The sequence below is a fragment of the Phacochoerus africanus genome, chromosome 5, assembly GCF_016906955.1.
Source record: "Phacochoerus africanus isolate WHEZ1 chromosome 5, ROS_Pafr_v1, whole genome shotgun sequence".
NCBI classification, from domain to species: Eukaryota; Metazoa; Chordata; class Mammalia; order Artiodactyla; family Suidae; genus Phacochoerus; species Phacochoerus africanus.
Genome location: NC_062548.1, coordinates 55,831,954 through 55,859,947, shown reverse-complemented (window position 1 = coordinate 55,859,947; position 27,994 = coordinate 55,831,954). Strand labels below are relative to the sequence as shown.

Genomic DNA, 27,994 nt, shown 5'->3' with positions numbered 1-27,994 from the left:
TGAGTCGTGTCTGTGACCTACACCACAGCTCACAGCAACACTGTATTGCTAACCCACCGAGGAGGCCAGGGATCAAACCCAAATCTTCATGGATGTTAGTTGGATTTGTTTCCTCGGCACCACAACGGGAACACCCGAAACACCAGATTCTTAACCTGCTGTGCCAGGCCGGTGATTAAACCCAAGCCGCTGCAGAGACAATGCCAAATCCTTAACCTGTTGTGCAACAGTGGGGACTCCTGTTTTTTTTTTTCAAGCTCCACATAAGAAAGACTACCCTAGACTAGATTAACGTCAGTTGTTAAAACGTACTTTTCAAGATGTTATTATTCAAGAAGCATGTCACAGGTAGAAGATTATCTTAATCTTTTAACAATGGATCAGATAATCACCTAAAACTCCAAACTCTCTATATTTTGTGAATTTAATGCATTCATTAATTCAGCGAATAACAGATAAGCAAACAAACATAAAATGATTGTATATCAGTTAGTGATAAGTGCTCTGAATAGATAAACAAAGCAAGGTGGGAGAGGAGAGACAGAGTGGTGTGCGTGTGTGTGTGTTTGTGTGGTGCATGCGCACACACTTGCGTGTATTCAGCCCTAAGCAAACATTAGATTTTTGGCATTAGATTTTTCTAGATTACTCAGGGAGGCCATATACATTATAATGAATGGTGTCAATCAACTATAATGGAAAGATAGGGTTTTTTAATCTATGATAGGAAAGTAATTAGTAGCCATTTGGGAAAAATAAGTTGTTAGACCCTGTCTTCATACTAATCAACAAAATTAATTGTTAATGGATAAAAATTAAATGCAAAAAAATACCACTAAGCCTTTAAAATTTAAGAAAATATAGATAAGTATCTATCTGACTACTGAGGGCAAAAGAATGTTCTAAATGTACAAGTTGGGTAAAAATCACAGCAGGTTAAGGATCCAGCGTTGTCTTTGTGGCATTTCATATTCGACCCCTGACCCCTGAACTTCCATATGCTGTGGCTGAAAAAGAAAAAAAAAAGTTATGGAAAAAAATCACAAAGCAAAATAATGATAGGTTCGATTGCATCAATGTAAAATCGTCGGTATGTTGAAACTTCGAAAGAGGAATTGAAAGGGAAAACTGAGCAACATGGAAAAAAAAAGCACTAAAAATTTAAGAACTAGATAAAAAGCATAACAGCATGGAAATAAAATAGCTTTAAAATGATTACTATTTTGCTTCATTTGTACCATTAGAAATGCAGGTTAATAATCTATGAGGTACCATTTTCCCCGTTTGAGTAGCTAATTCGATTTAAAGAATGAGGATGCTTAGTGCTTACGTGAGTGTAGTGGAGGAGTGCTGTCTGCACTACTGAGGAATGTTCCTTATTATATTTCTGGGTGCAGCTTGGTGGTATGCATTTATCATATGGAAAATGTATTCTTTGTCTCAGAGTCTCTACTGCCAGGTAGTAGCACCAAGAAAATAATAAGAAATGTAGATACATAATAGTAGCTCAGCGACATTTATTATTCTCCAGACTCTTTGCCGCTGCAATGCAGGTAAACTTCTCATCAGCTAAAGGAAGTGGTGGTGTCATTTCCTTTTATGGATAAAGAAATTGAGGAACAGAGATGGTGAGCGACTGGCTCAGTGTTATTCAGCTAGTAAAGAGTAGAATGAGGATGCAGATCCAGCCAGTTTTTGCCACAGTGTGCCAAAAACTAATCCACACTGCCTTGAAGGAGAAGTTGGTCAGGAGTTTATTTCATAGTAAAACTGTATCTTGTGCAGATATATCCATATGAAGGAATCTTGTGTGGCAATTAAAATGACGTTAACAAAAAAATTTTTGACGCAGGAAAATGCTATTTTGTTAAGTAGGAGCTGCAGGATATAAGATTATTTAAACATCTTTAATTGCAAATACATAGAAAAAGTACAAAAAATGCTAAGTCTAATGTATGTTGAGATTATTTTCTTCTTTTCAATCTTTGTCTTATAGATGTTACTATAATGGGCATATATAACTTCAGAAATCAGAAAAGTGTTTTTAAAAAGAAATAAAAAAGAAACAGGAGAAGAAATTTTAAAATTATAAAAAAGCAAAAAAATCAACATCGAATGTAAAACTAAAAAAAAAAAAATCCCTACATGCAATAAATGTAATGTTTATATTATCAAACATGCGTTTTATTAGTACCTACTAGGAAAAATCTTTGACACTTCTCAGAATAGCTTTTCTCTCAGGAAGGAGTACCATTATTTAATACCTCAATCTTTTAAATCCATAAGCACATTCACAATTCTATATATATATATATATATATATATACATATATACACAGAGTGGTGCAAATATCAGCTAATTTGTATACTGGGATGTTGACATGTTTCATATTGAAACTCAGAGTTTACTAATCAGAATGCCGAATGATCTCATGATAACTTTACCTCTGAGTAGACCTTGAAAATTAAAACAAACAAACAAACAAAACCCAGAGTGGCCTTCACAAGGCTATGTTGACCAGAGGAAATAACACTTTTCATTCTAAGAGGCTAGATAGAGTTAATAAGTGTGTGTGTGTGTGTGTGCGCGCGCGCGCGCGCATGTGTGTGTGCATGCGTGGGTGGGGGATTGATTTCAAACCATAAGCATATCCTAATTTGGTTATGAACAATTGGTACTTTCCATACATACTATCCCTCTGTCTTTACATTACTGATGCTTATCTCTCAGAAATTACAGCAAATGCTTGGTGATGTTATTCATAAGGATTTATGTGAATGGTTTGGCAGTTTAGCCATTAAACTTCATCAAGGATTTGGTCATTAACAGTCCTCTATTTTTAGTAGGAGGGGTGAGTGACGGTTGGTGAGAGAATTATTGGTGGCTCAGAGGCTACCGTGCACCTGGGAAGCCTACATAAATACTTGCTCATTGGATCACTCAGTGCTCGTGGGAGATAGGCCTTTCTTATCCACCTCATTTGAGGAGGGAGCACACAGGCTCTGCCACTCCTACATCACTTGGTTAAGGTTGCACAGCTTGTTAAGACTTCAGCAAGAATGCCAGCCCAGTTTTGTGTGCCCTGGAAATCAAGCTCTTTTCATCATCCTGTGCTTTTCTCCACCCAGTGGGCCTAGACTGCATACAAGGAACATGAGTTTGGTCATGAAAGATTCAGCCTTGCTGTATGAGCACCAGTGCACCCGTCCTCACGTCTCTCTCAATTTGTCATTAGAATAAAAGGCAAATTGGAGTAACATTGAAATTCAATGCAGATTTGGGTTCACTGAGTCAATGTCAGTTAGGGATCTGGATTGTAGAAAACGCCCGATTTGTGTCTACATTTCCTAAAACAAACACCACGGGTATGGGAGTGTAGACACCTGCCCGCACACCCACACCATTCCTCTTTCGCAAGTGTGTTAATGAGCGCTTACTATGTGTGAGGCCTTGGCTTTAGTGATATGGCGGTGAACAAAACAGACTTCGTTCCTAACTTATGAAACACTTGACTCTAAAGAAAGAAGATCAGTATTTAAAAATTCAACCCATAAGTGAAAATCATGGTGACTATTTTGGTGTGATGAAAGAAAAATAAAAAGCAGCTGAGACCGACATACACACATACACACATACACACATGTGTTCTACATGGGCAGAACTGCCATACATATCTCAGTATATCCCACCCTGCCCATTCAAAGGATAGTAGATTTTCTGGAAATACTGTTGTTCTCACCTTCAGCTTTGGGGAAAGATTTAATGGACTTGGCCTAAAATACAGCAGATTCTCTTGTCTTAGAAAATTGCATTATTAGGGATTTCCTCTGGATGCCCAAATTTATTGCCTTTACGTTTTATTAATTCTACATGGCTGAAAGGTCTGAGGGAAAGTTGTGACTATATTAAGGATATGAAAGTTTGCTGGGCTGATTTTTAAAAGTCTGTATGCCAGAAGACTTTTTAAAATCTTCATAAGGCAGATCCACTTTTGTTTAAAAGTCTTGGCTGAACCTGTCTTATTCTGTTTTCCAGAGAAACCATTTGAAGCAGAATCCTAACCATGCATCATAGAGAAATACCCTTGACACTTTTGATACTTATGTTTATAAGCACCTCAGGTAAGTAATTATAATCAGTCAAAAGCACAATGAATTGGAAGTCTAGAGGGAATATCAAATTTTTCCTTTCTTACGTGGAGGCGGCTACCAAAAATGTTGAATTTATGAAAATTTGTGGTTTAAAATCAACTTTAATCCATTCATCTGTTGATGGCCATTTAGGTTGTTTCCATGTCTTGGCTATTGTGAATAGCGCTGCAATGAACATAGGGCTGCATATATTATTTAATTATAATTTTTGTCTGGATATATGCCCAGGAATGGAATTTCTGGGTCATAAGGTAGTTCTATATAATAATCCAATGGAATACTACTCAGCCATAAAAAAGAAAGAAAGAATATCATTTGCAGCAATGTGGATACAACTAGAAATTATCATACTGAATGAAGTAAGTCAGAATAAGAAAGACAAATGCCATATGATATCACATATGTGTGGAATATAAAATGTGGCACAAATAAATCTTACTTTAGAAAGGTGCCAACCATCTGGTGTCCCTGGCATAGAAAATAAAAGATTCATAGGAATGGGATCAAATAAAGATTCATATGGAGTTACTGCAAAAGAAAAGGTTCAGCCCTGTGAGTTTATGTAGAGAGAATGGGATGTGAAAACTTATATCCTGAAATACATTTGTCTGACATGAAAATTTGCTTCGTATTATTTGAAACTAAAGAGATCACAGCCATCCATATTACTGATTTTTAGAAAATTTTACAAGCATTCTCTCCTCCCAGAAATGAAGGCAAAGATTTGCCCATTGTTTAGGAAATGAAGAAAGTGAGTGAGTACCTTACGGATCTTAAAGAGAATTATTAGAGTTTAGAATACAGGAGAAGGAGACTACTTGGGCCAGGAAGGCAAGTGGCCTTTGTATCAGGCGTCAGGTACCAATTTTAATTCATTAGCAGTCACAGCTTGGAGACTTGCATTGAGAAGGGTTCTGAGACCTCAGCAGGGTTCTCTAAAGAAGAGTTCCATGATTGATTAACAAGGCTCTCCATTGACTTTGGAGAAGAAAGAAGGGGCACAATTATTGATTTACATCAATTATTTAGGAGTGGGAAGACATGAGCCCATATCCCCTGCTTTGAGAATTACTGAGGAAGGGATTGTAGTTAGGTTACTGATACTTTCAGATACGTCAGTTCCAATATTGGGGTGCATTTACTTCATTGAATCTTTATAATGTGGAGATTCATACAGTGCACTAGTGCCCAGAGGTTAAAGGGAGGAGACAGACCTTCTCTTCTTGATATGGAAGGACCTGTCAGTGAGTGAAACCAAGGTGCAGGAAAGTGTGCATCATATGAAAGGATGCCTTGCTCCACTCATTTCTCCAATAAAAAGCATTTCTTATGCACTGTTAAACGTCAGATTGGATCTCTGAAGCCATTCGCTGCCTGGGCAGTGTGACCTTTCAACTGCCAACCATACACCCTGGAGAGACTGTGTTCTAGGCTGCATTTCTTTAGGTGATAACTGCCCCTAAGAGGAATGAGTGCCTATATCTGTACAAACATAGGCACAGGTCTTCATCAAAGCTTTTCTAAGATTGGCCAAAACCTGGAAATCACCCAAATGTCCAACACCAATAGAATGCATAAATAAATTGTCAAATATTAACATAATTAGATACTACAGAACTATGAAAAAAAGAACAAACCACCATTACATGCAGTAGTATGAATGCCTATCACAGACATGATGGTGTATCTAGATGCAAAAGAGCAGGAAATATACGATTCTTTCTTTCTTTCTTTTGTTTGTTCTTTCTTTCCCCTCTCTCTCTGTCTTCTCTCTCTCTCTCTTTCCCTCTTTCTCTCTTTTGCTTTTTAAGGTTGCTCCTGCGGCATATGGAGGTTCCCAGGCTAGGGATTGAATTGGAACGACAGCTGCCGGCTTACACCACAGCCACAGCAATGCCAGATCCAAGCTGTGTCTGTGACCTACACCACAGCTCATGGCAAGGCCTGATCCTTAACTCACTGAGCAAAGGCAGAAGTCGAACCCACATCTTCATGGATACTCGTTGGGTTCGTAACCCGCTGAGCCACAATGGGAACTCCCCAAAATATAAGATTTTTGCTCTTCATTATATGCCTATTACATCTCTAAAACTGGAAAATAAATTAAGCTGTTAATGACCTACCATCCTTTTAGGTGTCAATTAAATCTCACACCCATACATACACATGCATTGCACCTCTGAAGTTGAAGTCCTGAATTGTTAAGATAAAGATTCTGTAACCACCACCAGTCACAAAGTTGGTGTTCCTTATGTGTTGTTCTTCGAGGGAAATTTGACAGCCATGTTTTCAAAGACTGCTTTTACTGCTGGAGCCACCTCTTCCATACCTTGTGGTTAACAACACTGAATTAAAAACAGACATTCACTTTGAGAAATAAATCCTAACCTCAGAGAAGGCATGTGCCCTCGATCAATTTAAGGCTTCTCATTTTCAAAATGCAGCCAAAGCGAGCCGCCAGAAGAACTGTTGGAAGTGAAGATGAAGGAGAATGATGACCCTGTGTAGCCCGAAGAATCAGACAGATTCGAAAGCCAGAGTATCTGGGGTAGTTGAGAAAGAGAAAAGGCAAGAAGGAGAGAGAGAGAGAGAGAGAGAGATGGATCTCAGAAAGGGGAAGCGACAAATACCCAGATCTGGAATAAATCATGAAATAATTATCAATATGAATTATATGAATCAAGTCTTGATTATCCACATAGTAACCTAGAGAGGTAACTGATTTACACATATTGGCTACCTAACCATTCACCTCCCTGGGGAATGGTTAGCTAGGTAGACTGATTAAGAATAAGACCTGTGAGGTTTCTGAAGATGCAGGTAAAAAAAAAAACTGATGTCTCTAGGTTCCTCTTTTTTTTTTTTTTTTTCCCATAGAGACTCCTCAGCTAGGTAGGGGTGTTTGGGCGTGGATGTGGCAACAGTGACTTTGGTGGCTTTCCTTAAGAGGAAGTTGTACTATATAACATTTTTTGTAAAAAAAAAGATTATAATGCATATATCTGTCTTCTAGCTTTGGTTGGTTATGTTCTGGTATCTTCCTGTTTGGAAGAAGCTGTTGGAAGGTCTGTCTTTGTTTATGTTCAGAAGTGCCTTCCCTCTAGAAAGATCGACCTCCTGTTGCTTAGGGTTGGAAAGATGGACCCTAAAATAAAAGAACGCACAGAATGGAGATGTTGAGATTTTTCAGGATGTTTTTACAAAGCCAGACTTTTCCACCTAATGCATTAGGGGAAGAAAATTACCTTTATCATTCTGGGTTTTTTCCTTTTACTTTACTAATTTTTAGAAGAAATTTGCATCTCACGTCATCACATTACTGCAGTTGAAGGGGAACCTTTCTATCTGAAATGTTGCCCATCTTCATCTGAGCATAAGAACAAAACCGCCACCATAAAATGGTACAAAAATGAATCACATGGACCCACTGAGCTGCGCTCTGGTGGTTCACCCAGGATTATTTTGCATGATTATGTTTTGGAGTTTTGGCCTGTTGAGATGGATGATAGTGGATCTTACTCTTGCCAAATGGGGTGAGTACACCTTCTCCTCGTGCTGGTATACCTCATAGCACTCTTGGACTTTGTTCAGCAAGTCAGATAGACAGTCGTTGGGAAGGTCAGATAATGCATGCATTGTCTTCTCCCTACTCTTCCTACAACATGAAAGAACTATGACATTATACTGTTGAAAAATTAAAGACTGCCCTTGGGTTTCTTTTCTTAATGATCTTAATGAAAAGAGATTACCTTGATATGATTGACATTCAGAACTTATTTATAAAACAGAAACAAACTCACAGATTTAGAAATTGAACTTGTTACCAAAGGGGAAACTGTAGGGGGAGGGATAAATTGGGAAGATGGGATTAATATGTATACACTACTGCATATAAAATCTATCAGTGCTCTATGATAACCTATATGGAAAAAAATGGCTATCAGTATGTATATGACTGATTCACTTTACTGTACACCTGAAACTAATACAACATTGTAAATCAACTATACTCCAAAATTTTTTCATTTTTTATTTTTTTAATTTCTATTATAGTTGATTTACAATATTCTATCGATTTCTGCTGTATAGCAAAATGACCCATTCATATACATACACATATATATACACACACACATATTCTTTTTTTCACATTATCCTCCATCATGTTCCATCACAAGTGACTAGATATAGTTCCCTGTGCTACACAGCAGGATCTCATTGCTTATCCACTCCTAATGAAGTAGTTTGCATCTACTAACCCCAAACTCCTGGTCCATCCCACTTCCCCCCTACCTTGGCAAGCACAGGTCTGTTCTCCATACCTATCTATGAAAAAAAAAAAAAAACTCCAGTAAAATTTAAAAATAAATGAAAAATATGATTTACTTTCAGGAAGTTCTTGCCAAAGATAAGTGAGGACTGAATGACATTCATTTTAAAATCCAACTGTTTCTGTTATCTAGAGCCACTGGTTGAAAGAAATAAAAGGTTAGGACTTCACAATGCTTTAAGCATGTAGTGAAGGGGGCAGCGTCAGCTTCCTGGGTGATAACCTCTGGCTAGGGATACAGGTTGAAGTTGGTATAGACACATCCTAGTCCAGTTTTCAGAGGTTTGTTGAGAGCAACGTGGCAGTGCTGGTGACAGATGTGGGTATCACCCTGTCACAAACCTACAGCCAGGAGCAGTGGCCGGGGGGGGGGGGGGGGGGGCACAGAAAGGGCTTTGCACACACAGCCTTCTCAGGGTTTAACCCTAGAGTCTTTCAGGATTTTCATACTCAAGGGACCTAAATTCCATGAAAATGATGGCAATGCACTGAATGTGTCAGCGATCATTACAGAACCTGGTTCTCTTTATACTTTATTTAGTGAGATGAGGAAGGAATAATGGGACCAAAAGACCCCTATGTGATGGACTGTTAGTGAGAACATGGATGACCTAGTGTTTATCAGGTACCTTTGCGATGTGTAGCTATGTGTGTGCTCACGCACGTGTGTGTATTTTTATAGATATCTGAGACTGACCTGTATAAACTAGTTCAGGGCCAGATGGGTGGTGACAGTGTGCTGTGAGATGTAGTGGGTGTCTTTCCTGAGCACCTGTGGAGTGAGACCTGATCATTATCAATAGCACTGTTGAGTGCAGAGTGAGATACCACAGTGAAACCTTGATATCCCTCCTGTGGTTTTGCAAAAAATGAGGTCATTTGGGTTTGTTTTCATATGTAGGAACTCCCAGGTGTCAGAAAAAAAATTTTTAACTTTTTTTTAAGCAATGAATTTTATGTGACCTTTTAAGAGGGACGATTCCAGAAATGGGTCACAACTGGATCTTTTCACACTAAGGTAGAAAGTGTACTTGAGTTGGGTTAGAGAAAGAACAATGGCTACCTAATCCTGATTGAAAAAAGGTGTGGGTTTGTTGTCTTTTTGGGCCATACCTGAGGCATATGGAAGTTCCCAGGCTAGGGGTCGAATCAGAGCTGTAACTGCCAGCCTGTACTACAGCCACAGCCACGTGGGACCCAAGCCATGTCTGGGACCTACACCACAGCTCATGGCAACACTGGATCCTTAACCCACTGAGCGGGGCCACGGATCAAACCCACATCCTCATGGATCTTAGTTGGGCTCTTGATCTGCTGAGCCACAATGGGAAATCCTAGATTCCTAATTTCTAATCCAAAGAAACTGCTCAATAAGTCACTTTAAATGATAATACAGCTGCAGAGAGGGCAGCCACTCTAGTCTTGGTTTACCCAACAGTGAGAGGAGGACTAGAACAAGATGCCCTGAGAAATATAAAGCCCAGTGTGTATATACAAACCATCAGAAAATGTGGAAACCCTCATGAATCCACCTCTACTCTTCCATCCTGGGTTAAGAATCTTTGAACCTGTCCATCTCCAAAGATCTTTACAGTTTTAAACATTTCTGTCCTAACATCAGTGATATACATAGTGTGGTGTATGTAGGGGTTTGTGTGTTTGTGTATTCAGGACATCCAATTTTTCTCATTTACTGTCCCCTTCGCACATCCCATGACAGTTGTGAAATTTCTCACTGTGCTGAACTGAAAAGAGAGCAGGATTTGGGCATCAATGAGTGAGTCTCTTTATATAAAAATAAGGGAAATTTTTCACTGGATTTTTTTACTAAAAGGTGGTATTTGCCAAGTCTTCATACTAATTATAAAATATCTCTAAACCTTTATTTCCTAGAAATGATACTCAAGCCTGGAAATTAAATGTCATCAGAAGAAGTAAAAATAGTTGTTTTACTGAGAAACAAGTAATTAGTAAAGTTGTGGAAGTTAAAAAAACTTTGCAGGTGCCCTGTGAAAATAATTACTTTCAAAACCTGGCCAACAGAACGTCATTGTACAAGGTAACACTTTTTAAATATTTTAACTTAAGACCTGATAGAAAAGGCAAAATTCCAAAACGAGGGTCTGAATGGCTGTGGACCGTCTTGGTCTGGGAACATAGAGACTGTGAGCCAACATACCTTGGGTGGCCTGTTTGAGCTCCCACATATTGCATGTGGCACAGTTCCTGCCCCACAGTAAGTGTTTGATAAATGATAATAGCTTTCTTTCCTTCATTTTCCTTCTCTTTCAAAAAAATTTAAATTTTAGGAATGCTAGTTCATTTTTTTCTGTCACATTTACTTAAAATTTTAAAATCTGTTGTATACGTCTTTTCTGATTGAGTTCATTTTTATTTTTTGATTTACATTTTTATTATGATTGATTTGCAGTGTTCTGTCAATTAAAATTTGCATTTGGAAAAGTGAGTAGTGAAGATAGCAGAGACCGTTTTTTTCTGTGTAAACATCTACTTTGACAAAGTGGTATTGTTTCCTTTCTCCACTAAAAAATGGTTTTCTTATTGTTACCCCACATCTTTAAACATCACCCCAAACATGGCATTCCATTGTGTATACATTTGTATCTAACTAATCCCCTGTTATTGGACATTTGTTAGTTTCCTACTTTTCACTATTATTTATAAGGCTAAAAGAAGTAGCACAGCCATCAGTCATAGGGTGTATTACGATTTTATCCTGTAACCAAATCCCCAAAAGTAGAATTATTGGATTAAAGGCTATGAGCATGCTTATAGTTTTACTGACATTATCAATCTGCTATATTAAGGAGCTATACCAGTGTAAACCTTTTTTTTTTCATACCACTGCAACATGGGGACGAATATTTTAAAAACATTTAAAAAACTGACATGCAAAATTTCCATAACTCTTAGTATATTTCTCCCATTTATTTTCTTCTTGTTAAATATTTTGATGTATTGATGGCATCTTAGTATTACTTCTCATGTGAACGATGTTTTTCAGTGATGTACTTTCGCTGAGTTGTCAGAGCTCATGTAGAAAATACTGTGGAAGGTATATACACACTGTATATACAGTCACACGTACATACATAATATACATACCCATACATAACACAAATTGTATTATTTCTGCAGAAGAACAAACCTGAAAATAGTAACTCTGTCATGGAAACTTTGAAGGAAGGTGTTCTGAACAGAAGACCTTGGGAAAGTTCAAGCTTCTGATGACAATTTCCTCAAACCTTTTGTTTATACCTTTTGATTATTTTTTTTTGCTTTTGTACTGTTTATTTGTGATTTTTTAAGGAGAGCTCTTATTCAAAATGTTTTCCAAACATCTGTGTCAAAACCTTGAGTTGACTCTGCTTCCTGTCAAATGTACTGATGTTTTACAGTATGTATAAATTTGTGAGGATCAAACTGGGTTTTAAGAAATCCCTAGATGTGGGTATTTAAATTAGACCATAGATGTATTGACAATGTTTTTAGTTAGAAAATTGAGAGGAATAGGGCAAAGAAGCTAAATCTGTAAATGATTGGAAATATTTCTGGTTAGAAAATTGAGAGGAAGAGGGCAAAGAAGCTAAATCCGTAAACGATTGGAATTATTTCATATGCCTTGGAAAACATGAGTTTGGGTTCATAGAAATGTGGTGTGTACACAAACAATTTACTGATGTGAGGCATACACATGGGTGCTTCACAAGCCCATCCTAAGTGCCCTCAGGGATAAGCCCCCGTTGCACCAGCTTTGGCAACTTTGATAGGAGTCTCTGGGCAATCAGTGCTCCTTGACTGGCATTTGCAGGAACAAAGTCACATGGTCAAGGTCAGCAATATCATTCCCATTTTCCCGATCTCATCCCTAGATTACTTCAGAACTGAACTGTCGGTGGCTGAGGGCTAAATGGAAGAAGGCAGCTTTTTTGTTATTATTAATTCTTAGAGCATATGGAAATTTGTGATAGCCATGTTTGTGTGTGCCTACACCTTTGAATATTGTTGCTGCATATCTAACCAATCCAGTGTCTTCTGGTGGAGAACATCCAGGGTGGTCAGCGAGGTGCTTGGTTCTCTGAGTGCTTCTGCTTTCACCCCCAGTAGCCATGGCTGGGATGGTTAGTCCCGAATACATGGAATTAGGCTAGATTTGTTAAGAAATACAGCTGCGTGGAAAGTTCTGACCTGAGCAGGGATTTTTTGTTGTGGTGGTGATGGCACTGGCGGTTTTGTTCTCTCTCTCCCCTCTTTCCTCCTCCTCCCTTTCTTTGCGTGTTTAAGAGAGAGACTAAAAGAAAATGATGAAAGGAGCTACAGAGCCTGGTATACTCTTATTTCCAAGCATATATTAATAATGACAAGAATAATACCAGGAATGGGACTGTATTTCATTGTTCCATAGAGGTGGTGCCAAATCACAGGGGCATTTACTCAGAAATAACTGGTTTTCATTCTCCTTCCCTCTTTCTCTAAACATCTTTGAAATCTGAATTCTTGTGACATGATACTGCTTTTACTTAAAACATTTTTAACTTGCTTTTTTAAAAACAGGACTGTGAAAAGATAGATTTCAATTTTAATTTAAATTTAAAGAAGATTGCAGAGTTTAAAGATGGGGGATATTACACCTGCGTGTTTTTCCTGCATCATGCTGGAAAACTATTTAACGTCACCAAAACCTTCAATATTACAATCATTGGAGGTAAGACAAATTTTAGAATCAGGAAGGAACAAATTTGTCTTAGTAAAATGGAATGTTTTATTTCTTCTAAAGCAGTATGGGAAGTCAGAAGCAACTTGCAGTTGTGACCACAGCCCTAGTTCAAGTATAAGGGTCAAAATCATTCTAGCATCATCCATCACATTGAACATTTTGAAGGGGAGGGCAGAGTAATGAAAGCTTATGTAGGTGAAACTCCCATGAATCAGTTCGCTATTTGAGCAAACCATGACATCTTTTGTTCTTAAGCATGTGTTTGCACTCATCATGGTGTCTATGTTGAATCAACTGTACTGAGCATTGGGAGGTAAGGGAAGCAGAGAAATAGGAAATGAAGTGAATAATGACTATTCTCCAGGAATTTGATTGTAGCTTCCACTCACTGGTTTGTGTTTGTCTTTAGTAACTCCACAGATTAAATCTGGTCCTTTCTGAAAACAGCTCTTTTGAGTATCTGAAGACATGGCTTATCCACCCTTCACGTGATTTACCATCATCCAGGAAGCTGTAAACTCCTGGGTGACTCATTCCACAAGACTGTGGGCTTACAGTTACTAGAGCCTTTTATGTAGAGACCCGCTTCCGTCCAAGCATCTCCTTCTCTAGCTATACAGCCATGTATTGCTAAGGGACCACAAAGTTCCTATTTGCACAGTGTATTATGTTACCATTCTGGAGGTCAGAAATCTGAGATGGGTTCACTGGGCTAAAATCAAGGTTGCAGTCAGGCTGCTTTCCTTCCAAAGGTTCTGGAGGAGAAAAGATTCCTTGCCTTTTCCAGCTTCTAGAAGCGCCTGCATTCCTTAACCTTGCACCTGATGATAAGGAGTTGAGGGCACCTTAACCTTGTACCCATGAGGGCAGATGGAAGGAAGAAAGGCAGAGCAGAAGGGGGCTTCCCAGTGACTTTGCATCAAGTTTGTTTGTCTCCCTGGATGAGCATCTTCTGGCTTTTAGCTGTGGTGAGCAGACGCCACAGACTATAGTTGGAGAGGAGACCAAATTCAATGCACTTTTTCCAGCTAGGTGAATTGAAACAGCAAATAGTATTTGCTGCAACCATTATTTAATGAAAGTATGATAAATAAATGTAACAACTGTTAGAATCTCGGTTACATGGAAGAAAAAATGTATTACCACAATATTTGCCTTAGCAAAGCTCAATGCAACACTAATGCTTTTTTCTTTTTTTTGTTTGCAGACCATAGTAGTATAATTCCAGCTCTTCTTGGACCAAAGCTTACTCCAGTTAAAGTGGAATTAGGTATATTTTGACATACATATATTTTGCATTCATGAATGGGGGGTGCATAATTGAGACTTCCAAGGCTAAATCTTGATCTTTATTTGATCAACTCTGTATTCCTAACACATTCCATATTTACTGAAGAATAGCAAAAGCAGTAAAACCTTGTCATTGTTTGAATATTGCCATTTTATCAATAATTAAAATTAGCAGTCTGTTCAGAAGATTATGGAAGTACCTATGATTTGCAGACCTGTAGTTTAAGTCACTTCCTATCTGGCTTTTCTCTAATACTATCTACCTGTGGTCATTTTAAATATGAAAACTCAGTGAGACTACTCTGAAGAAATAATTCAAACTTTTTTTTTTTTTTCGCTTTTCAGGACTACTCCTGTGACATGGAAATTCCCAGGCTAGGGGTTGAATCAGAACTGCAGCTGCTGGTGTACACCACAGCTCATAGCAACACTGGATCCTTAACCCACTGAGCAAGGCCAGAGATCAAATCCACATCCTCATAGACACTAGTTGGGTTCGTTACTGCTGAGCCACAATGAGAACTCCGTAAATGATTCAAACTTATCATGTGGTTTGAATATTTGATTAATGGTGTCACTTCGAATCCATGAGCTGAACTGACTGCACATTTAGGCTATTTCTAGGCAGGACTTAATGAATCAGTATATCCAGTTGAGTAATGTCTTTCCAAAGAGAAAGGAAAGAAGGAAAAGAATAAATTCACTTGTGCTACGTCAGGTATCATGTTAGGTGGCTAAAAGGTGTCACTAAATTAAATCCTCCAAGCAATACTGAGGGATATTGCTCCCATTGTATGGATTAAGTGGCTGAGGTTTCGAAAGCTTAAGTCGTTTGTCTGAGCTTAAAAACCCTTGGAAAGAGGTAGAGTTGGGATTCAAGTTTCTTGCATTGTTTTTTCATTGTCGTGGTTCTTCTTGATTGTTTCCAGAGCCCACACCTTTTAACTATAGCTGGTCACAGTCGCGTACATGACCACGTAGGCCCAATGTAGCTCAAATTACTTTGCCATTTATATCTGTGGTTTGCCTGCTTTCTATTTTTATTGATTTCTGAACTTTATTATTTTTTTCTTCTCATTTTGGGCTTAATTTGCACCTCATTTTTCCTCTGTTTAGGTGGAATAATTTCAGTTATCCGCTTTTGTAGCATGTGTATTTTAAGCTCTGAATTTCTCTCTAATCACTTACTTTAGCTGTTTCCAACAATGTTAGCATATCATATTTTGGAACTATTCAGTTCAAAGTATTCAAAAAATTCCCTTGTGATTTATTCTTTCATCTATGAATTATTTATATGTCTTATTATCCAGATACTTAAAGGGTTCTCTAGTAATTTCTCTCTTATTGATGTCCAGTTTAGTCCCATTATAATCTGTATCATTTTAATCTTTTGAAATTTGTAGTTACTTGCTTAAGGACCAGGTAATTGCATACCTTGATAAATGTTCCAAGGGCATTTGAAACAAATATTTACTTTGCAGATTTGGGCTTCATGATTCTATAAATGTCAATTAGGTGAGGTTGGTTAATGGCTCTGTTCAAATTATCAAAATCTTTTTATGCTTTCTCTGGGTGCTGCCAAGTGATGTTAATATCTCCAGCTATGATGGCCAATTTGTCTATATATCTTTTGGTTCTATTTTTGCTTTATATATGTTAAGTTTATCTTATGGGCATATACTAATCGATGCCTCTTAAAGTGACACTTAAATATTATGACATTTCTCTCTTTATTTATCGTATCTTTCCCTAGCACCTACTTGCTCTAATGTTAGACACACCAGTTTTCTTTTGTTTAGGATTGGCACATTTTGTATTTTTCACATCTTTTTACTTTTAACATTTTTTTGTCTTCATACATAAAATATGTCTCGCAGAAAGTGAATATATTTGGATTGGTTTTTTTTTTTGTCTTTTTTTTTTTTTTTTTTTTTTTTGCTATTTCTTTGGGCCACTCCCGTGGCATATGGAGGTTCCCAGGCTAGGGGTCGAATTGGAGCTGTAGCCACTGGCCTACACCAGAGTCACAGCAATGCGGGATCCAAGCCACATCTGCAACCTACACCACAGCTCACGGCAACGCCGGATCCTTAACCCACTGAGCAAGGGCAGGGACTGAACCTGCAACCTCAGGGTTCCTAGTCAGACTCGTTAACCACTGTGCTGCAACGGGAACTCCTGGATTGTTTTTTGATATGGTGTTTAGTCCATTTACACTTAATGACTTATGACACAGTTGGTTTGAAGCCTCTCATCTTGCTGTTTTCCAGTTGTCTCATGTTTGATTTGTTCTTTTTATTCTCCTTTCCTTTTAGATATTTTCTTTTTTTAATCTGCTTTGTTTCCCTTTTAGTTACACCATTTTGTATTCTTCATTAGCAATTCTCCTAGAGATTACAATCTTTATCCTCCTCTTACTACAGTTAAGACAAATGCACATATTAGTACACTCGACAATTTTATAGATAGATGCATGAGAACCTCATTCATCCTCTTCCTTCACTTTATTATTTGATGTATTTCTCTCCTACCTATGTCATAAAACTCAAAAGAATTTGGCATTATTATGGCTTTAAACAACAAAAATCATTTTGTATTTACCTAAATGTCTGTTCTTTGCACCATTCATTTCTTGATGTATGTTCCTGCTTTCATCTGGCATTCTTTTTCTTGAGTGTGAAAATCTTTGGTATTTCTTGTAGTGTGGTTATGTTGGCAGTATAGTCTCTCCACTATTGTTTGCTTAAAAATATCTTTATCTTCAATTTTGAAATTTTTTTTCAATAACATCAATCATTCTAGGTTGTCAGGTTTTTCCATGCACTTTAAAGATGCCCTTCTCTCAGGCTATTGCCTTTGGAATGGATAAGCAATGAGACCCTGCTGTGTAGCACAGGGAACTACGTCTAGTCACTTATGATGGAGCATGATAATGTGAAAAAAAAAGAATGTATACATGTATGTGAAACTGGGTCACCATGCTATATAGTAGAAAATTGACAGATCACTATAAACCAGCTATAATGGAAAAAAATAAAAATCATTATATTAAAAAGAAAAAAAGATGCCCTTCTCTTATTCACTGGGTTCCACAGTTTCTGCTAAAAAATCTTATTGCCTTTAGTCTTATTGTGGCTATCTTGATGTATCTTCATCTGGCAGCTTTCAAAATTGTCCCTTTTTCTTTGATTTTGATGCACCTCAGTGTGGTTTTCTTGGCATTTATCCTGCTTTGGGTTCCACTGAGCTTCTTGAGGCTGCAAATGAATGCATTTAATTAATTTGTCTGCAATCTGATGCCATTAATGTCTGAGTATTTCTTCTGCCCCTTTCTTCACTCCTGTCCTTCTAAAGCTCCAGTTACGTGTATTAGCTGTTCCACATGTTTCTTATGCTCTGTCCTATTGTTTTCCTTTTTCCGTATGTGCTTTGGTTTAGATCTTGGCCTGTATTTAAGCTTAACAATCCTGCCTTCTGTTATGCCCTATCTACTATTAAAACCCTTGAGTTCTTAAATTCATGGAGCTTTTTTGATTATTTTAATGCTCATTTGATTATCTTTGAATAGAACACTCTCTGTTACAAATGTCCATCTTTACATCTACTGGTCCATCTTTTCCTCTATTTCCTTTAGCTTATTTATATTAGTTATTTCCAACTCTTTATCTGCCAAGTCAAGCATTTGGATCATCTTTGGGTCTATTTCTATTATCTAATTTTTTTCTATTGATTATTTTCCCCATTTTTGGCCCTTTGTCTCTTTTGTTTTCATTGCTATTGATCTTTGTATATCTAAAACAACCAAAATGAATGAAGTTTGTATTACTTTCTCCTAAGAGTGTTTGCCTTGTCTCTCTTAGGCAGATGATGTGAGGGTTTGATAGTCTCAATTCAGTCAGGAATGGACCTGAGCAGAATTAGGATTCAGGTGGTTTTTAAAAAATTTTTTAGGTTTATATTTTTTCTATTATAGTTGATTTACATTGTTCTGTCCATTTCTACTGTACAACAAAGTGACCCAGTCATGTGTGTGTGTGTGTGTGTGTGTGTATACACACATGCATATATATACACACACACATTCTTTTTCTCATATTATCCTCCATCACATTCAATCACAAGTGACTAGATATAGTTCCCTGTGCTATACAGCAGGATCTCATTGCTTATCCACTCCATAGGCAATAGTTTGCATCTACTAACCACAAACTCCCCATCTGTCCCACCCCCTCTCCTCAGCAACCACGGGACTGTTCTCCAAGTCTGTTAAGTTTGTTTCTTTTCTGTAGAAAGTTTCATTTATGCCATTTATCAGTTTCTAGGTATAAGGAATATCATATGGTATTTGTCTTTCTCTTTCTGATTTATGAGAGCCTCTAATTCCATCCATGTTGCTGCAAATGACATTATTTTGTTCTTTTTTATGGCTGAGTAATAGAAAGTTTATATATATATCTCACAACTTCTTAATTCATTCATCTGTCGATGGACATTTAGGTTGTTTCCATGTCGTGGCTATGTGAATAGTGCTGCAATGAATATAGGGGTGCATGTATCTTTTTCAATGAAAGTTTTGTCTGCATACATGCCCAGAAGTGTAATTGCTGAGTCAGGTGGTAGTTCTATAACTTAGTTTTCTGAGGAACCTCCTTACTGTGCTCCACAGTGGTTGTACCAATTTACATTCCCACCAATACTGTAGGAAGGTTCCCTTTTCTCCATACCCTCTCCATCACTGGATTTAAGTTTTTTAGGTTTAACCTGTATTTCATCCTGATATCTTGGGGAGACCCCAGTCATGTGTTTTTTTGCAGGCCTTTTCCTCCACTGGGACTTTGCTAAGTACCATGAGACTGCAGGGGAAATCATAAAGCCTTTCCAGCCTCTTATGCTACCCAAGCCCTTGGCAATAACCCTGCCAGCCTGTGTGGCCATCAACATCTCCACTGTACTCTCTTTTCTCTGTGAGCATCCCTCTATGTTGTAAAAACCAAAGCAAATTCCTCCAAGTAATAAAATAGTGACTATTTCAGCTCAACCTGGAAGGACTTTTGTCTTGACTGTATTTTCAGTTCAGCTGTTTCTACGTATCTTTAATTTTTAGCTCATTTAATTGTTTGGTTTTTGTCCATTTTGTTTTTCTATTATTTACAGCAGGTGTGTTGACCTGACACTACCTATCAAACTATACATTGAAAAGGGAGTCTGCTGGCCACCCTAAGTCTTAATAAATGATTTAGACCTAAACATTTGAAGAGAAGCCAGGTCATAGTTTGGTGATGACTAGCAATGACAACCTAATTTCGCTGCTTTATAAATTTTTTTAAGCTTAAAAACAAGGCATTTTTTTTTTTTTCTGAAATGGGTCACTATGTTAGAGATATATAATAGGTTAATATATTTTGACTATATAAATTTTAACCTTTGAAAAACCTGAGTTTCTAAAACTTGGTTGTCAACTTCTACCTAGGAAAAGACATACAGCTCAACTGTTCTGCTTTGCTGAATGAAAAGGATGTGGTTTATTGGAACACCTGGAGAGAAAACGGAAGTGATCCTAATGTACATGAAGAAGAAGGGACGAGAATTAGGTATGAGTATGTGATATATATCATACATATCGTGATATATAAAAATCACATTGTATCACATACACTTGAGATAAAAACACTAGACTCATGAATGGCTGATAGGATTCTGGAGATGAATTTAACTTGTAATTATAATTTACATATTTTATAATTATAATTTCCATACTTCTAAGTTGAATTATGTAGAAATTTATCACCAAGATCTAAACTAGAAAAAGAAGGTCAATGAGAGTTTTTAGCATCACCTTACGGAAGTCGCTTTTGGTCAGCCAGGATCTGATAGGCATGAGGATTAAGTATCTTATAAAAGAGTGATTACCAGGAGTTCCCCTTGTGGTGCTGTGGAAATGAACCCAACTAGTATCCTCAAGGATGCAGATTCAATCCCTGGCCTCACTCAGTGGGTTAAGGATCCAGTATTGCTGTGAGCTGTGGTGTAGGCTGGCAGCTGCAGCTCTGATTTGACCGCTAGCCTGTGAACCTCCATATGCCATTGGTGAAGCCCTAAAAAGCAAAAGAAAAAAAAAAAAAAGGATCACCTAGGCCATAGTCATTCGAACTTGGAAAATCATGTTAAATGCTTTGTCTCACTAATGTGCCACAGAAAAGATGAGGTTAGGAGACTGGGACATGCACAGGCTACTCTGGGCCTCTCAGGTGCAATAGGTAGGAGTGGCTAGGTATGTTGCCTGCACATCTCTGTGGGGCCAGCTGGGTGGCTATAGGCTGCAAAGCACATCATCCATACCTTTTCCTGCTGGGCCCTGGCATAGCCCTGGCCATAGGCAGGCCATCTACTGCCACCTCTCCAGATCTCCACCCTGTACTTTGCTTACACTCACATTCTCCTTTTTTCTGGTAGTTGAAAATAATTCATTAGGAGTTCCTGTGGTGGTGCAGTGGTTAATGAATCTGACTAGGAACCATGAGGTTGCGGGTTCGGTCCCTGCCCTTGCTCAGTGGGTTAACGATCTGGCATTGCCGTGAGCTGTGGTGTAGGTTGCAGATGTGGCTTGGATCCAGCGTTGCTGTGGCTCTGGCATAGGCTGGTGGCTGCAGCTCCGATTTGACCCCTAGCCTGGGAACCTCCATATGCCACGGGAGTGGCCCAAGAAATAGCAGAAAGACAAAAAAAAAAAAAAATTCATTATAAGAAACTTGCGAATGACTACAGATCATGAAAAGGGAAATAGCCATTTGAAGACAGATTAGTGTATGTTTGGGGGTTTCTTCAGTGGGTATGAGGCATGCTGACATGGATAATGCCTCCTGCTCTTTAGAGATAGTTCAGACTTCTTCTCCAAACATTCCTTAGAGTAATTATCTCTCTTAAAGGTGAGAGGTGAGGAATTTTATCAAGTTCAGAGATTGCCAGATGTAAGTGACATCTCAAGTAAATACTAATTTAAATTACTGGTTGCCCGTCCCTTGACATTTGTTGTTAGTAGATTGACGCTGATGATAGTAATTCATGGCAGCCTTTTTCTTTCCGAGTCCATTAATGGAAATTAGAAACACAATTAGAACAGGTAGAAAAGACAAAGAGAGCGATGGTTAGATAAAATACCTGAGAGGCAGCAACATGAATGCAGTAAATTCCAATGACATGTATATTACTACTTAAATAGCCTCTATTAAGGAATTGCTATGCTTATTAAAACAAAACAGGCTAAGCCTATGGACATTTCAGTGTTTCTAACTGGCTTTGGGTCATTGCTGTCATTATTAATTGCTGTCACTCAGGTTCTAGTGAGCAGTATTCCTAAGGTGTCTATCACCTTCACTGTGCTTTTGAGCTTTTTTCTGTTTTACACACACACACACACACACACACACACACACATATTCTTTGGCATCATACTGGCTTTCAGTTCTCACTTAACACTTGTCTACAAGCTCCTCACAGTGCAGGGTCTGTGCCCTTGTGCTTAGGACTCAGGGAATGTTGCTTCAGCTGGATTGTGAGGCTATCCTGCCATTGTATCTTATCCCCAGTGTCTGGCTCTGGCTAGATTTCTGCACCTCCCCCTTCTCTTCATGTATTGTTAATCTCTGGAGGCATAGAAGACTGACTCCCCATACTTATTAGAAAGGGAGCTTAAACTAAGCCAAATCTTTCTTTATAATGGATGCATGAAGTCCTCATGTCATCTGTTTTGGCTTCTAAGTGGTTTTTTGTGCTTTACTTCTGGATTTTTCAGTGATGTTAGAAGGTTGACAATTCTGAATCTGTGACTTCTGTACAGAATTATGTTCTAGGGAGTTCCTGTGGTGGCTCAGTGGAAACAAATCCAACTAGTAACTATGAGGATATGGGTTCGATCACTGGCCTTGTTTAGTGGGTTAAGAATCTAATATTGCTGTGGCTGTGGTGTAGGCTGGCAGCTGTAGCTCTGATTTGACCCCTAGCCTGGGAACTTCCATATGCAATAGGTGTGGCCAAAAAAAAAAATGTATGTATGTTCCAAAATGCATTTGAGCTAGTTAGAGGCTACAGTGGATGCCGTGTCTCAGCAACTGGGGCCGGGCAGGTGAGTGCCTACACCTGAGAGTACCAGCTGACCCAGTGCCTTCAGGGCTTGTCACTGGCAGGAGGCAGATATCAAAAGCATTTGCCTTTGATCCAGGACAGGACAGCTGAAATCCTTTTAGATGAGAAAGAGAGCTGGTTGCTCCTGGCTGACTCCCATCATTTTCTGACACTCCCTCACAGCTTAATTGGTATTTCTCATATGCTTGGGGATGTCTGAGAATAATGGGATTTTTTTTAATGTATTTTAGATGCTGAGCAAGGTCAGAGTGATCTTTAGGATTGCAAGGACAAACTTGACATGAATCTGCATCTGTGCTGAACAATTTGCAGCCTTATCACCAAGGTAGAAACTTCATGATGAAAGGAACGCTGAGTAGCTAGGACAGGAAGAATCAGGGAAAATACAGGCACACCTCAGAGATATTGTGGATTCAGTTCCAGAACACCACAATATAGCAAACATTGCAATAAAGCAAGTCACACAATTTTTTGTTTGTTTTCCCAGTGCATATGAATGTTATGTTTACACTATACAGCAGTCTATTAAGTGTGCAAGAACATGATGTCTTAAAAATGTACAAACTGAAAGAGTTCCCATGTGTCTCAGTGGTAACGAGCCCGATTAGTATCCATGAGGATGCGGGTTCCATCTCTGGCCTTGCTCAGTGGGTTAAGGATCCAGCATTGCTGTGGCTGTGGTGTAAATCGCAGACACAACTCAGATCCCTTGTTGCTGTGGCTGTGGTGTAGGCCAGCAGCTATAGCTCTGATTCAACCCCTAGCCCAGGAGCTTCCATATGCCACAGATGCTGCCATAAAAAGACGAAAATAATGTACATAGCTTTGTTTAAAACACTTTATTGTTAATGAAATACCAAAACAATTACAATAGTCACATCAGAGATCACTGATCACAAGTCCCCATCACAAATATAATAATAATGAAAAAAATTTGAAATTTGGGGTATTACCAGAATGTGACACAGAGACATGAAGGGAGCAAGTGCTGTTGGAAAAATGGTGCTGAAAGACTTACTTGGTGCATGGTTGCCACAGACCTTCAGTTTGTAACAAAGTGCATGGACATTCCCATGTGGCTCAGTGAGTTAAAGGATCTGGCATGGCTGCAGCTGCGGCACAAGTTGCAACTGTGGTGGGGGTTGGATCTCTGGCTGGGCAACTTCCCTATCCTACAGGTACAGCCAAAAATAAAAAAGTGCATTATCTTCAAAGCGTAATAAAATGAGGTATGCCTGTAATTAAGAGAATGTTTCATTGTGTTTTCACTTAGCACCATTGTTTTTGAGGCATTTTAATTCTAGGTGGTTCACAGTGGCATCCCCAAATGGCCTCAGGAGGGCTGAGACCCCCAGGGAGCAGGCGGTTCGTCAAGGCCCGCACTTGAAGAGAAACTGCCAGAAAAGGAAGTTTTTCCCTGGAGTCCATAGACCACTGACTTTGTTCCAATGGATTTGTTCATAGGAATTCCTGTCTCATGGGTAATGCTATTGGCAGTGACACAAGCCTGTTGCTAAACCATTTTCCTCTCTTGCAGGACTCCAGATGGCAAATGGCTCGCTTCAAAAACACTGAGAATTGAGAACGTTAATGAAAAAAACCTTAACTTTTTGTATAATTGCACTGTGGCCAGCAAGGGAGGCACAGACACCAAAAGCTTCATCTTGCTGAGAAAAGGTGTGAGAAATTTTATTATTGGGAGGTCGTGGACACTTAGAATGTCCCAGCTGGGAAACCCATAAAAGACAATCACTTCCTCATTTTACACCAAGAGCCAAGCTCCTGAGAGGTGAAGGATTTGCCCTGTGTTAAAATGTCAGGTTTATTCTTTTGCTTTCAATTGTATTCCAGTCCTATGTAAAAACCACGGGCCCAGAGCAGGGAAGTAGGTGGAATCAGGGAGGAAGATGCTGGTGGGTGAAGATCATTGGGAGGCAGTTGGGAGGCTCTGATCCACCCTGAACGATAGCAGGAGAGTGTCCAGTGTACTGTAGGATGAGGCCAGTGGTCCAGGGAGTAATTACTGCCTCCACCCCACCATAGCTGGGCACTGGGCACAGAGGCCCTTGGGTATGGTCATTTGCTCAATAAAGATTAACTTAGGCTTCCCTCCCTTATGCCACCATCTATGTTCCCTCCCATAGTTGAGATTTATGTCTCTCTGAGTTTCATCCTGTTATCTTATCATCCTAGAGAATTGACTTCCACAGGTAGAGATAGACTTGGTTGCAGTGCTTTCAATTCAGGTCTCTGAATATCCTTGTACACATTTTATTTTTTTTAATTTTTTAACGATGTTTATTTTTTCATTCTAGCTGGTTTACAGTGTTCTGTCAATTTTCTACTGTACAGCAAAGTGACCCAGTCACACATACATATAGACATTCTTTTGCTCAGATTATCCTCCATCATGTTCCATTATAAGGGACTACATATAGTTCCCAGGGCTATATAGCAGGATTTCATTGCTTATCCATTCCAAAGGCAATAGTTTGCATCGATTAACCCCAGATTCCTAGTCCTCCCCACTCCCTCCCCCATTTTAATTCTTTAAAAATTAGAGGAGAGGAGTTCCCGTTGTGGCTCAGTGGTTAACGAATCTGACTGGAAACCACGAGGTTGCTGATTCGATCCCTGGCCTCACTCAGTGGGTTAAGGATCCGGCGTTGCCGTGAGCTGTGGTGTAGGTTGCAGATGTGGCTTGGATCCCGCGTTGCTGTGGCTCTGGCGTAGGCCAGCAGCTACAACTCTGATTAGACCCCTAGCCTGGGAACCTCCATATGCCCCGGGAGCGGCCCCAGAGAAAGGCAAAAAAAAAAAAAACTAGAGCAGAAAGTTCACCACTGGAGATGAAAGGCAGGAAGGTAGAGTAGCTCAATGGAGTATGTTGAGTGGACAGATGGGATCATGTTAAATGTAAAGTCTGACCACCGCGGAGTGATGGTGGAAGACCCTGGTGACATTTCTCTAATTTTTCCCATTTTCCTTTTCTTTCTAGAAGACATGGCTGACATCCCAGGCCACGTCTTCACTAGAGGAATGATCGTAGCTGCTTTGATCTCAGTGAGCATGGTGTGCCTGGTGATTATGGGTGTCATTTACAGAGTTGACTTGGCTCTATTTTATAGACATTTCACGGGACGAGATGAAACCTTAACAGGTAACAGATGTCGTCATGCTGGGGCCTCTTATTTTATGCTTTATTTACAAAGCCATATAAATATAAACATTATCCTTCACCTCATTTGGGTTACATTGTTGGGTCAAGGGTTTTCCATAAGAAAAACTAATCTGAACCAATTCATCCATGATGAATGTTGTCTGTGCCCCTCGTTCTTGTGCTTCCTTATTTGTTGCCAAAAATTGTTCTCTCACTGTTTCGTGAATGTGTGCCCCAACCTCCTAAAGGCCCTGGGGGATGCTTGAGCGCAGGGACTGCGTATCTGAGTGTGATGCTTGCATGCCATCTGGCACCTTATAGAGTGGGCAAACTCAATAAAGTTCGTTTACATCGATTTGAATGATGTTTCATTATTTTAACTGGAAAAAGAGGCTACATGATGCCCTTGCAAGACAATAAAGGTCGTTTACATCGACTTGAATTGAATGATGTTTCATTATTTTAACCGGAAAAAGAGGCTACATGATGCACTTGCAAGAACAGTGGACTACTTACCAAATGTAGATCTGCCACTTGTCGTGTGCTCCTACTTCTATCTTCTGACTCTTTGTCTCAGTCTCCCTATTTTTGAAGATGGCTAGAAATCCTCAAGATTCAAATTGAAAAAAAAAAAATCTCATATAAATCAACTATACTTTAATTAAAAATTAAAAAAATAAAAAACCCAGTCTCATCCATTGGTCTTGCTCTCTTGCTCTGTGTGTGTGAGAGAGAGAGACTACATGGCTCAAAACACCAAAAGTCTTAGAAATCATGCCTACTTGTCTTCTGCCTGTGTTTCCTACCTCATCCCCCATTGATAGTGTATCCAGACAAATGTGAATAATCGTATTTCACTCCTGTTTTAAAAACATACCTTGGAGTTCCCATCGTGGCCCAGCAGTAATGAACCTGACTAGTATCCATGAGGTTGCAGATTCCATCCCTAGCCTCACTCAGTGGGTTAAAGATTCAGTGTTGCCATGAGCTGTGGTGTAGGTCGCAGACGCAGCTCAGATCCCACATTGCTGTGGCTGTGGTGTAGGCCGGCAGCTGTAGCTCCAATTCGACCCCTAGCCTGAGAACCTCCATTTACAGTGGGTACAGCCCTAAAAAAAAAACAAAAAAAAAATTTCCATGTTATGCACCCTAATATGTTTCTATAGTAGTTTATAAACTGTCTGGATTTTTATGTTTTCACAGTGTTTTATTTTTGTGGATGTGTCACTGCTTATTTCATCACTGTTTGAGTTACAACCTTTTGTTATTGCAGAAAGGATGTTATGGATAGTTTCTGTACAGTTATTGCTTCATATGTGTGCAGTGTAACTGAAGGAAAAATTCACCAAAGTGGACTTACTAGGAATGCAGAGATGGATATAATTGTTATTGTAATAAAAATTACAAATTTGTCCTTCATATTCCTATACTACCTCCCACCCTCAAAGGACAAGAGTAAATTTTTTCTCTCACAGCCTTACCCACAACCTTTTGGATGTTTGCCAATCTGATAGATAAAATATGAGAATAATTGCAGTGTAATTTCCATATGCATTTAGTTACTAGGCAAGAATATAAGCAACTTCTCATAGATTTCAAAGACATTTATATTTCTTTTCTCAAATTACTCATTCATATCCTTTGTTCATTTTTGTATTGGGTTTTTGGCCTTTTAAAAAACTTTTGAAAAGCTATGCAGAATGATTAATCCTTTCCAGAAGGTTTTCAATAGACTTTGCCCAGCTCCATCAAGGGAATCACTCTATCTGGCAGCTCTAGTCTTAGGAAATGTATTTCTTCAATAATTAGATTTGAAAGTCAAAATTACTCCTGAGCAATGGGCTGCAGAATGGATATTGTGTAAGCAGACATGAAAGCAACATAATCTCCATATCCATCTCCACCACAGCTCTTGGGTGGCCAGGTGCAGTGCCGATGAGCAATAATATTTTGCAAGGAATTTATTCTGAGCAGTAGGTCTCAACAGTGGGCTTAAAAATATTCAGAAAACCATGTTGTAAACTGATGTGCTATCATTTAGATTTTGTTGTTCCATTTATAGAGTACAGACAGAATAGATTTAGCATCAATTTTAAGGGCCCTAGGATTTTTGAAATGGTAAATGATCAATGGACTCAACTTAAAGTCACCAGCAGCATTAGCCCCTAACAAGAGATTTGTT

At 38.8% G+C, this 27,994-nt stretch overlaps 2 protein-coding genes across 8 annotated transcripts in view; both read left to right on the top strand.

Annotated features, from left to right (window-relative positions):
* Nucleotides 1-14,491, top strand: part of IL1RL1 (interleukin 1 receptor like 1) — a 50,853-nt gene extending 36,362 nt beyond the window's left edge. For both annotated transcript variants that reach the window (XM_047781335.1, XM_047781334.1), the window contains 3 exons: nt 4,037-4,122; nt 10,376-10,541; nt 14,428-14,491. The gene's annotated coding sequence lies outside the window, so the exon portion shown is untranslated. The remainder of the gene's footprint in view (nt 1-4,036; nt 4,123-10,375; nt 10,542-14,427) is intronic.
* Nucleotides 4,037-27,994, top strand: part of IL18R1 (interleukin 18 receptor 1) — a 32,390-nt gene continuing 8,432 nt past the window's right edge. Inside the window, exons 1-9 of one of the 6 annotated variants that reach the window (XM_047781337.1) lie at nt 4,037-4,122; nt 7,442-7,685; nt 10,203-10,259; nt 10,376-10,541; nt 13,058-13,208; nt 14,428-14,490; nt 19,981-20,101; nt 24,190-24,329; nt 25,654-25,812. In XM_047781337.1, coding sequence (XP_047637293.1) covers nt 4,065-4,122; nt 7,442-7,685; nt 10,203-10,259; nt 10,376-10,541; nt 13,058-13,208; nt 14,428-14,490; nt 19,981-20,101; nt 24,190-24,329; nt 25,654-25,812 — 1,159 coding nt within the window. In that variant the 5' untranslated portion in view covers nt 4,037-4,064. Of the gene's footprint in view, nt 4,123-7,441; nt 7,686-8,867; nt 9,108-10,202; nt 10,260-10,375; nt 10,542-13,057; nt 13,209-14,427; nt 14,491-19,980; nt 20,102-24,189; nt 24,330-25,650; nt 25,813-27,994 lie in introns of those variants that run through there. The other 5 variants (XM_047781336.1, XM_047781341.1, XM_047781339.1 and 2 more) reach the window with 5 other exon arrangements.